Below are 12,763 nucleotides of genomic sequence, written 5' to 3' on the forward strand. Positions count from 1 at the left end.
TATCCGCAGATACAGAGCTGCTGTGCGCCTGTATAAAAAAGGTTGCTGTGCGCCTGTAAAAAAACGACTACTATCCGCCGATACAGAGCTGCTGTGCGCCTATATAAAGAATCAATAAAACAGAAAAAGCAAGAGAAAGAAAAGATCTATTAAGAAAATCGATATATTAATGCAAATAAGTAGTTTGCGCTCAGAATATATTTGAAAACTAATATAGATTTGAAAAATAATTGTATTTATTTACGTATATTGTTATTTATTTACGTATTGTTATATAACATTTCGTATAAATACCTACGGTACGACGTAAATAATTATGCCTCAAAAAAGAAAATACGGAAATTTGACTAAAGTGAGTCGCGAAAATAAACGCTTACGACAAATGCGCAAAAATGAAAGTTCGGAGGAAAGGTCTCAACGACTCGAAGCTAATGCTCAAAGAAATTCTCAGCATAGGGCGAATGAAAATAATGACGCAAAGACTAAACGACTCGAAGCTGATGCTCAGAGACATACTCAGCAAAGGGTCAATAAAAATAATGACGCAAAGACTAAACGACTCGAAGCTGATGCTCAGAGACATACTCAGCAAAGGGTCAATGAAAATAATGACGCAAGGACTCAACGACTCGAAGCTGATGCTCAGAGACATGCTCAGCAGAGGGTCAATGAAAATAATGACGCAAAGACTCAACGACTCGAAGCTGATGCTCAGAGACATGCTCAGCAAAGGGTCAATGAAAATAATGACGCAAGGACTCAACGACTTGAAGCTGATGCTCAGAGACATGCTCAGCAAAGGGTCAATGAAAATGATGACGCAAGGACTCAACGACTCGAAGCTGATGCTCAGAGACATGCTCAGCAGAGGGTCAATGAAAATGATGACGCAATGAATAAACGACTCAAAGCTGATGCCCAGAGACATGCTCAGGGAAGGCACCAAGCTAGACAATTAAATCATCACATTGCGCTAATTTCAAAAGAACATGAAATAAATGTGCCAGTTCATACACTTGGCCAAATGAATGTAGAATGTCAATTTTGCAAATCGTTAAACTTTGCATGTGAAAAATCTAAAGATGGAAAATTTACATATTGTTGCCAAAAGGGAAAGCTTAAATTAAAACCAATAAATTGTCCTAATTTTCTTAAAAAATTATATATGGGAAATGATTCTGTATCAAAAAATTTTCTTGATAATATTCGTTCATATAATAGCGCTTTAGCTATGGCTTCCATGGGTGCCCCGGGCAATAGAAATCCATTGGATGTTGTGAACAATGCTCCTTATTGCTTGAAGATTCATGGGCAATATCATCATTTGACCACAACGGCAATGCGCCCAGCGGATGGGCAAGCTCCGCGTTTTGCGCAGCTTTATTTTTTAGATACAGAAGAAGCTATTAATCATAGAATGAATAATAAAGCTAATCAAAAGTGTGATCCAGTCTTAATGAAAGATTTGTCCTGCTTTATGATCCAAAGCAATGAATTTGCAAAAACTTTTAAGATGATGAGTCAAGTTGAACAAGATCTTAATCCGAGAGGCAATAAAGCCATAAATTTAATGTTGTCCTTTCGAAATGATCCTCAACACGATCAAAGAAGATACAATGCTCCACGAGCTAATGAAATAGCTGTGGTTTTTCAAAATGTTGATGGTGAGCCTCCATTTGAGAGAGATATTCGAATTTATAACAAAAATTCGAACGATGTTCAACAAATATCAATTCTAGACAAAAGATGTGATCCAATGTGTTATCCGTTGTTATATCCATATGGTAACGATGGATGGCATTCACAACTTAAATCATATAATCTTAAATATCCAGGATTTAAAGTAACTCAAATGGATTATTATGCTCACCTGTTGGCACCAAGAGTTGAATTTAGTCAATTTAAAAAGGCAGGAAAATTAAGATGTCAGTTTATACTTGATGCTTATATGAAAACTGAAGCAAATAGGCTTAATTATATTAAATTAAATCAACCTCAATTAAGAGCAGAACTTTATTCGGGATTAATGGATCACCTAGATAATCGAGCACAAAATGAAGGAATTAAAGCTGGTATACCTGTAATATTACCATCTTCATTTATGGGCAGTCCAAGAAATATGCAAGAAAGATATCAAGATGCCATGTCTCTGGTTAGAAAGTTTGGTAAACCTGATATTTTTCTTACGATGACTTGCAATCCTCAATGCCCCGAAATTAAAGATAATCTTGATGGATGTTTAATTGAATTTCGACCTGATTTGGTCGCTAAAACATTTAATTTGGATGTCAAAGAAGTTTTAAAAGATTTAACCCAAAATAATATTTTTGGAAATATTGTAGCTTATGCAGGTGTGATTGAATTTCAAAAAAGAGGACTTCCACATTTGCATTTACTTGCAATGTTGAGTGATGAAGATAAGCCCAGACTTCAAGAAGTCATTGACATGATGGTATGGGCTGAAATTCCTGACAAAGAAAGATATCCAGAACTTAATGTAAAAGTTTTGAGGCACATGATTCATGGTCCTTGTGGAGATCATTCTCAGAGATATCCTTGCACTGGGGATGATGGAAAATGTTCAAAAGGTTTTCCAAAAGAGTTTCGTGAAGAAACTAATGCTAATGTAAATGGATATCCTATGTATCAACGAAGGAATTTTAAGAAAAAATACATCGTCAGAGGAAAAGAAATTGATAATCGATGGGTAGTACCATATTCACCATATTTAATTATGAAATATGATCGACATATCAATTTGGAAATATGTTCATCAGTGAAGAGCGTAAAATACTTATATAAATATATTCATAAAGGATTTGATTGTGCTGCAATTGAAGTACAAGCACAAGATGGCACAAGGTTAATTAAAATAGATGAAGTTAATTCATACCTGGATGCAAGATATGTTAGTGCTCCAGAAGCAATGTGGAGACTGAACGGATATGATCTGTTCATGAAGTCTCACACAGTAATAAGACTGGCAGTTCATTTGCCTAATCGCCAAATGGTTTATTTCCGAGCGGGAAATGAAGAACAAGCTGCTCAAAGAGAGCTAACTCGAGATACCACGTTGACTGCATGGTTTAAATTAAATCAATCTGATGAAAATGCGGTGCATTTTCTTTACACAGATATTCCTTATCATTATATCTATGATAAAAAAGAAACTAAGTGGAAGCCACGCAAAAAGGGTGGTGATAAAATAATTTCAAGACTTTATACAGTAAGTATAAAAGATATTGAGAGATTTTATCTCCGTCTTCTTCTACTTCATGTAGTTGGAGCTAAATGTTTTGAAGATTTGAGAACTGTAAATGGAGTTCTTTATAAAACGTTTAAGGATGCAGCAATTGCAAAAAATTTGGTAGAAGCTGATGATCTTTGGGAAAAAACGCTGGAAGAAGCAACAGATTCCAAAATGCCCGTACAACTTCGAGAGCTATTTGCCTACATTTGCATCTATGGAACTCCAACAGATGTACTAACTCTTTGGAATAAATATAAAGATCACATGATTGAGGACTTTGTACACAACAATGTTGTCAATCCTGAAAATATGGCTTTAAACCATATACAAGAAATTCTGAAAAATAATGGAAGTAGCTGTGAGAACTTCCAATTGCCAAATCCAATTCCAGTGAATATTTACGTCACAGAATATAATGTAGATGAAGAAAGAAGACGTGGTGACTATTTATTATCAACATTAAATGTTGAACAAAGATACGTGTACGATATAGTTATGCGAGCGATTGACAATGAGAATGAACCTCAGCGGTTATTTTATATTGACGGGTTTGCAGGAAGTGGAAAAACCTATCTATTTAACACATTTCTGAGTGTTATTCGAGGAAAAAACGAAATGGTTATTCCATGTGCTTCAACTGGCATTGCAGCCACACTTCTAAAAGGAGGAAAAACTTATCATTCCCTGTTCAAACTTTCAATACCAATTGATGATGGAGCTAAATCTAATATAAGAGGAAACTCTCAAGCTGCACGAGAACTGATCTCTGCTAAACTCATTATATGGGATGAGGTGAGCATGACGGTTGGGCATGCCTTAACAGCAGTTGATAAACTCTTCAAGGATCTAATGAAGAATCCTAGACCATTTGGAGGAAAAGTTATTTTATTTGCAGGAGATTTCAGACAAAATCTCCCAGTAGTACCTCATGCACATAAAGCAGCCATAATTGAGTCAACTGTCAAATACAATCCTATATGGAGAAATGTAACTCAGGTTAAATTACAGCAAAATATGAGAACTGCGGATGAAAAGGAATTTGCAAATTGGCTAATGCAATTAGGAGATGGTAAATTGTCAAGTACAGATGGATTACATCTTGATACAATTGAAATCCCCCAGGATTTTATATCAAAAGAATCTATTATTACTGAGATTTTTGGTGATAGAATCACCATGGAACAGATTAGAGAAAATCCAGATCGAGCGATTCTTTGTCCTAAAAATGAAGATACTTTCAAAATTAATGACGAAATCCTTCGTTTAATGGAAGGAGAAGAAAAGGAATATCTATCAATTGACTCTATTGTAAGTGATGATCCACAAGAGCAATTGAATTATCCGACTGAGTTTTTAAATTCTATGACACCTTCTGGAATGCCAGTTCATCGACTTAAATAAAAGTCAGTGTTACAATTATCTTATTAAGAAATTTAAATACTAAGAAAGGACTTTGCAATGGCACAAGATTTATTGTTACAGATTTGAAACATAATCTTATTTATGCGGAGGTTCTAACTGGTCCTGCTCGAGGCCAGATTGTCTTCATCCCAAAAATCGATTTCATTACAAATGACTCGGAAGTTCCATTCAAGCTTAAACGGAGACAGTTTCCTATTCGAGTATCATTTGCTATGACAATAAATAAATCTCAAGGACAAACTTTACAAAAAGTTGGGATTTATCTGCCACATCCTGTATTTGCTCATGGTCAACTCTATGTGGCATTTTCTAGAGCAACCAAAAAGGAAAATGTCAAAATTAAGATTGATGAAACAAGCAATCAAGGACATCTCATTGAAGAAAATCCAGAATCTTATACAAAAAATATCGTATACAAAGAAGTTTTATAAATTAAACAAATAAAAAATTGTATCAGAGCTAATAATATAGTGAGTCAGCGGGGGGATTAGCTTTGAGGCCCGCGCAAAGCGCGGGCCGAAAAGCTGATTGGCGGGGGAATAGCTTTGAGGCCCGCGCGAAGCGCGGGCCGAAAAGCTAGTATATATATATATATATATATATATATATATATATATAACGTCAGATTAAATGTTTTATGATAAACCCATACGTTGATATTAATCTGAAATGTAAAGAAGAAAATATTCAGCATTAATTTATTTTATAACACAGTTTTTAAACTTTTCGCCGATTTAATTGAAATTTGCGTTATTACCGCGCACATTACAAAATAAAGTAATCTCTAACGAAATAAGTGTCGGATAATTCAAGTAACAGCGAATCGCATTATATACAAGATATTCCGTATCTATTCTATAAATTCTATAAAATTTTATAAGATAAGTGTTGATTGACACTCGGTGTTTATTTTTTTTTATTTGTTCTTCAATGCTTTTTTTATTAACGGTACTTTTCAATAAATATACCTTGATGAGAGAACTTAATATTCTGATGGGGTGTAAAAAATCTTGCCGCCTAGCTGAATGATGTACGATCCGCAACCGATTTTCCGCGTCTCGCGTCGTGTTCAGAAGTGCCGTATCGGACTAAAGAACTTTTTTTAAAGCGTCCATTTAATCGATATCTTTGTTTGAGGCCAAAGTACAAGCTCATTCAAGAAACTGAGTATCTTATCACGAGCTTTGTAAACGGGAGTGCCATTCAGTGTCGAGCGATAAACTTTTACTGATAATTAATTTAAATGTATTCATAATTATCTGCAAGTGCAACTTAATTAAAAATAAAATCTGACAATCTGAAAAGAGGAGGTCTATTAAGGTAGTCCTATCGCAGCACCTAGTCAAGTAACAGTCCGTCATGAGGTAATTGAAAACAAACATATTGCAACATCCCAATAATTATAAAAGTGTGCAAGTAGAAACTTGCACATTGCTTCCTCATAGTTTTTAAGTGTGCAAGTAGAAACTTGCACATTGCTTTTTCATATAGTTTTTAAGTGTGCAAGTAGAAAGCTGCACATTGCTTACTTATAGTTTTTAAGTGTGCAAGTATAGAAACCTTCGCTCACAAAGCTCCTTTATGAGGAAGCTTGTATTTTATTCGATGCATAATTATTGTATTTATTTGTTTTGGCTTCCTCATAGAAGAAGCATTGTGAGCGAAGGTTTTTACTTACACACTTAAAAACTATAAGTAAACAATGTGCAGGTTTCTACTTGTACACTTAAAAACTATTTATAAGGAAGCAAGGTGCAAGTTTCTACTTGCACACTTTTTTATTGTGATAGGGGAGAGTGGGGCTGGTTGGCCATTTTTTCATTTTTGTATTTTTTATATTTTCCAGACGCTTTGGGGAAAAAAACCGAATTGACCATTTCGAAGGTACAACCCTTGACTACATATAGGGAAAATTTAGAAATTTTAGAATTATATTGTAAAAAGTTGTAAATGATCAAACACTGCGGGAAAAAGCGGCCAACCTGCCCGACAGCAGGGCAGGTTGGCCGATTTTGTGAAATTAAAGAAGGGCAGTAATTATATTATTTTAATTAGGCAGTAATTATATTTTATTATTTTATTTTGTTTTTCTCGTACATTTACGGCTTCATCTGTCATTCCTTTCTCGCTCTTTCGCTTGTACGTCCGCATTTTTTTTTTCATTGATTGAAATGAAATATTTATCCGCCCTACATGAATATTACATTATTGTTTAGCCGCACAGTGTATATAATTAAAACTGTTTCCCGCATCATATTTGCTCGTGGCGTTTGAGGCAGGTTGGCCGAGTTGGGTACGGGGCCAACCTGCCCCAAACGCCACGAGCAAACATTTTGACATTTTACGAATACCAAAAGGTTAGTTTTAAAAACGATGATGATTTAGAAAGCCTATGGAATGCTTTTGGAAATATGTATACTCTCCATTAATTGTAACAACAAGTACATTCAATAACCATACAAGTTTTTTACTGTATTTATTTACTCACCACTCTCGAAAAGAAACAAATTGCGATTTTGCCAAAATGACGCAGCATAAATGAACGAAAATACAGTCACCTATTTATCTCTCACTAACACACTTAATTTCGTAGAGAGAGCGCCACTTGTCACTTCTATCATTTTCAAACAGCCAGAGTCGGCTAACTTACCCGACGGCCAACTAGCCCCACTCTCCCCTAAGCTTTATTGCAGCTAATATCTGTTATACTAATATATCTGTTCGCGTATAAAGCTGAATCTAATCAACCAAATCTTAAAGAATTATATATGAAAATAGGGGTAAAAAAGACTGAAGAATATAATAAAAGCTAGATCTAATTAACCAAATCTTAAAAAATTATATATGAAATAGAAGTACAAAAAAGACTGAAAAATATAATAAAATTAGAAATAAACCGATATCTTAAAATTTTCGAAAATTAGAGCTATTACAAGCATTTCTTAAAAAATTATGGACCTTTAATCGCGTATAAAGCTGGGTATAATCAACCAAATTTTAAGAAATTATATATGAAATATATATAGGGGTAGAAAAAACTGAAAAATATAATAAAATTAGAAATAGATCAATATCTCCAAATTTGCGGAAGTTAGAACAACTACAAACATTTCTACCAAAATTCTAAATTTCATTAAAAAAGAACCGTTTTTTTACCGATCATCGCCAAGTTCAATCCCAACCTTCCTTACATGATACTCTATCGATTAAAAAAAAATACATCCCAATATCTAAAAAATTACTGAAGTTATATCATAAACAAAAAAAGGATACACACACATACATATACATACACAGACATTTTGTTCAAAAGTGATTTTTCGACGTTGTAGAACATAAGGAACACATTGGTATCGAAAACTCAAAAAACAATCTTTTCTTTGGTTTCTTCTACCCCTATTTCATATATAAATTTCTTTTAAATTTGATTGATTAAACCAACTTTATACGCGATCAAAGGTCCAATACTGAAGTTTATGAAAACAAAGCTATGAGGAAGCAAAATTAGAAACAGCCCTATATCTTAAAATTTACGGAAGTTAGAGCTATTACAGGCATTTCTTAAAATTATGGACGTTTAATTGCGTATAAAGCTGGGTCTAACCAAATCTTAAAGAATTGTACATGAAATAGGGGTAGAAAAAAAAAAGACTGAAGAATGTAATTAAATTAGAAATAGATCGATATCTCCAAAGGAAGATAGAACAACCACAAACATTTCTACCAAAATTCTAAATTTTATTTAAAAAAAAACCGCTTTACCGATTATCGCCAAATTCAATCCCAACCTTCCTTACATGATACTCTATCGATTAAAAAAAATGCATCCCGATATCTCAAAAATTACGGAAGTTATACCATAAACAAAAAAAAGGACACACACACACACACATACATACAGACATTTTGTTCAAAAGTGATTTTTCGACGTTTTAGAACATTCTAAACACCAGTTTCCAAAGATAACTCGAAAAAATTTTTTTTTAATATGAAAACAAAGCTTTATTCCTTTATGAGAAAGCAATAATATAAAATATGATTTTACACGCACGATTTAATCGTATTTAATTATTATTTATTAATTAAAAAAATATCACAATAGTAGTGCGGTTGGACTCGATTTAGGTTAGACCTAACTGTTACTTGACTTGTATAGGTGCTGCGAAAGGACTACCTTAAGTGAGGCATCTTGCGTTGGCGGAACAACTCTAAAGTAAGTAATTTATCATTTTTATATTATTAATTTATTAAAATAATTTAAACAAGAGTTAGAAAAAAAGGATTTTATATATAAAATCCTGAGAAAAACTTGTACTTTACAGAATAAAGTCTTGTTAAAAAATTATATAACTATATTTTGTCAAATTTTTACTCAAAAAACAAATATAAAATTTGGTGTAAATAATTATTTTTCGAAATATCAATTTCTTTTAAGCGTTGCTTTAATTTGAATTGTATGTTTTATAGAATTAATATAATCAACGTGTAGCCCCGTTAAGGTAGTCCTTTCGCGGACCCAGCTAGTCAAGTAACAGTCCGTCATGAGGTAATTGAAAACAAACATTTATTGACAAACATTACACAACATCCCAATAATTATAATAATATAACATGATTTTACACGCACGATTTAATCATATTTAATTATTTACTAATTAAAAAAATATCACAATAGTAGTGCGGTTGGATTCGATTTAGGTTAGGTCAGGCATGACAGTACGAGTAAAGCAATATGCGATTGGATCCATTACTTATTTAACCTCATATATCAGAGCAAAACATTCGGCAAGCCCTTATTTTCAAGGTATGTACGAAATCCGGAAACTTCAGGGAATATTTTAAGACATGAATAATGTATTCATCTGATCGTTAAGTACATGTATTATTCGTTGAAAACCTCGGCCGTGGCGATTTGCATCATTCTATCTTTCTCGTTCATTAGATGTAAACAAGGATAGAATGACAATGGCACGCTCCGCGAACGCACATTTAGGATGCGTTCGGGGAGCGCGCTATTAGCGCTATTTGCTTATTCTATTCTTGTTTTATACCTGATGAGCGATAAAGATAGAATGATGTAATAGCGCTAAGCGCGCTCCCCGAACGTAGCCATAGAATATGACTTATTTCTTGTAAAGTGTCGGTAACCTCACTTGATTTTTCGTACATATGCCCCTTATTACTGTATATTTAACATATATCAAATTTAGGTACTTATCTAATACTTGTTCTCACGAAAGGACCACCTTAAGTCCGTTGCCTACGCGTCGGTCGATGAGTGACAAAGTTAAAAAATTTATTTTATATTGAGGTAACAAATCCATGAAACAAAATGTAAAATATACATATATCTTATGTATTTGCATCTACATATAATAATATAGAAGAAGCAACATGTAAAAAAGAATAATACGAAAGAAGTATTAATATTAGTTACTATGTAACATAGGTACGGTGTTTCATTTTTCCTTCTATCTTTTTTTTTTTTAATTTATATTTATAATAAGATTTTTATACATTTTTGTATTTCATTGTCATTCTATCCAAGAAAAAATATTAAATGAGATATACGGTGCAATATAAAACAAAGCTTGAAGATTTTTGTAATATTACAAAATTATAAAAAAAAAGATAATTTTGTAATAATATCATGCATTTTGTAATGTCAAGCATCTCATAAACAGTATCTATATATTTTTTTCAGACATATTATACGATTGCAACTCAGCATGATTGTAAATAATTAATGCTATATACAAATCTATATATTAAGTGAAACAATCCAACCACTACCCTCATCGTCTTTTATAATATAATTAGAGAGACTGAATTTTGAGACTGACCTCCGTGTGCAAAATAGCCTTTCGAGGAAGAGGAAAGCAAGAAGGATTATAATCGTATCTCGAAGAATAATGTGATGGACCGGTTCTAGTATCGCCGCGCGCCGTCGCAAATGACAGTAAGGTGATCGCGTGTACGCAGCGACGCGCTTATTGTACGCAAAAAAATATAGAAAAACAAACGCTATATGTATCAGCCGGTTCATATATCGCCATCGCGCGCCGCAAAATAAATATACGCCAAATGTTCTTCTTTCTATTTCAAATCAATTGTTTTATACGTGCCGCGATCTCTCTTTTCGAGAAACGAGCACAAGTGCCATGCTACTCGATACGGCGCGGCGATCCGGAGGAGGCACGGAGGCATTCCCGCGGCCTACGTTTCGCCATTGCGTTCCGCGATTTTTTTTCTGCGCCGGCAGGGAAGGTCCTCTAGGTGTGACTCGAATTCTTCGACCTGTCTCTTTCCGTCTTTGTTCCTCGTCGTTACTTTCCCCGCGGGTCGGACTTCGTTCAAGAGACGGAGAATGCCTATTATTCCTATTGCGCGATACAGTTGGGTGTACATCTTCATAAATGCGATACGCGATCCGCGAGTTTCGCCGCGCGAAAGAGTGAAGTGCGAAAGGCGACGAATGCGCTTTTGTAAAACGTTAATAATTTAAGACAGAGCTATTAAACGCACGCGCACACAAACTGCATTCTAAATTGATATTACGCGACTCAATATCCGTGTTTCATGGGAGTTATAATAACAAATTCTGACCATCACTTTTTCATGTGAAGATTAATCCCGAGGGAATCACCCGATTTAAATGCAATAACTAAGTAAATATTAATTCTCTGAAGTAATTTATATTATCCATTATTGATTTGAAAGATTATCTTCATTCAGGAAAATTTAAATTGTTTCAAGGAAGAAAGTTATATTATTACACGCAATTAGTTTTATTAATGTTATTTAATATGTGCATTACCTGCTATTATATATTTTGAACAGTAAAGTAGAACATTAATAGAACAAGAATTAACATATTACAAAATACCTACTAATGGATTTAACAAAAAAAGTTTTTAACAATTTCGAATCAGTTGAGATCAAGATGCAAAGTTTCCAACTGGTCCACACGTGTAATTAGACAGATTAAAAATTCTCCATGTATTTTAAATTAAAAAAAATATATATATTTCTCTTTCAAGATTCAAAGATTTCCGAATCGAAAGATTAAGATAAATCTCTACCTTCGGACGCACGACGGTTCTCGAACTTACTTGGAAAGCGAAGATACAACTGGGTCACCTTGCCGGAGGTTTTGCAACTCCGATAGACAGAAAAATGTTCAACGGAACGAAACAGCGGGCAAAACGTGGCTCGAAAATCCGGTTTGGAGAAAATAATGACGCGTCAGAGGGGAGCCTCGGGAGATCTGTCGACGGTGAGGTCGTTGGGAGGGCTGGGCCTTTGTGCAGCGATGGATGTAAACCACCTTCTCAGGCTTCTCGGAACACATTAACCGTCCTCGACGCGGATAATTTTAGACTCGTGAAAGGACGATACCGCGAAATATCGTCAACAGCCAGGAAGAACACTGTGCCTTTCGCTGATAGCGCATATCGATGACGTCAATAACACAATATAGAAGATGGTATAATGAATTGTTTAATCGGTTTTCTTAAAGTGTAATTTTTTTGAAGACTTAAAAATTTTCGTAAATTTATATACTTTCGAAAAATATTCGAAAAATAATAAAATATCAAACAACTATATGTAGAATGTTTTAATTATGAGTCAATTAAATCTGATCAAATTAAGACTACAGATAACGGCTAAAGGAGCTATAGTAGAAAGGCACATCTAGTAGTTTCAAAACATACATCCTGTATTCGTCAAGATACATGTACATGTTGCAACATTATATACCGTAGCATCGGATATTCAATGCTCGATTCCGTTTACACCAAGCAAAATGAGATTTAAGCAGCTCTTAAACGCGTCAAACGTCTTGTTGCCCTAAATATGAGGATCGGACAGTCTTTCGGACCGATCGATCGATCAAGGCTACCGTTGTAACCTCGACTAAATAGCGTCGATCATCTTAATGCGTTTCAGCTGCCAGAAAGTGGCAATTACGCAACGGCACATTATACTCTCGCCGCGCCCAACGTGTCTCCCTCCTTTCCTCTATACCTCTCTCTTCCCCCCTGTATTAACGAATGTGCGTGCGTGCACATATTCGAGGTAAGGTTAAAC

General features: G+C 34.4%; 2 protein-coding genes and 1 long non-coding RNA gene across 3 annotated transcripts in view; 2 read left to right on the forward strand and 1 right to left on the reverse strand.

Annotated features, from left to right (window-relative positions):
- The window catches only part of LOC143904951 (uncharacterized), an 89,158-nt gene that overhangs the window by 12,243 nt on the left and 64,152 nt on the right, over window positions 1-12,763 (reverse strand). The window lies entirely within an intron of this gene.
- Window positions 383-4,637, forward strand: LOC143905077 (uncharacterized). Its single transcript, XM_077420214.1, has 2 exons — window positions 383-4,319; window positions 4,420-4,637. Exons 1-2 carry the CDS (start codon window positions 383-385, stop codon window positions 4,515-4,517), a joined length of 4,035 nt encoding a protein of 1,344 aa, XP_077276340.1. The 3' UTR covers window positions 4,518-4,637.
- Window positions 5,559-9,901, forward strand: LOC143905163 (uncharacterized). The gene is made up of 5 exons (XR_013259125.1): window positions 5,559-6,036; window positions 6,519-6,556; window positions 8,829-8,885; window positions 9,140-9,218; window positions 9,371-9,901. It is a non-coding gene; the product is annotated as an uncharacterized LOC143905163 (long non-coding RNA).

Source organism: Temnothorax americanus, unplaced genomic scaffold (assembly GCF_048541705.1).
Source record: "Temnothorax americanus isolate GAGA-0224 unplaced genomic scaffold, ASM4854170v1 Scaffold6, whole genome shotgun sequence".
NCBI classification, from domain to species: Eukaryota; Metazoa; Arthropoda; class Insecta; order Hymenoptera; family Formicidae; genus Temnothorax; species Temnothorax americanus.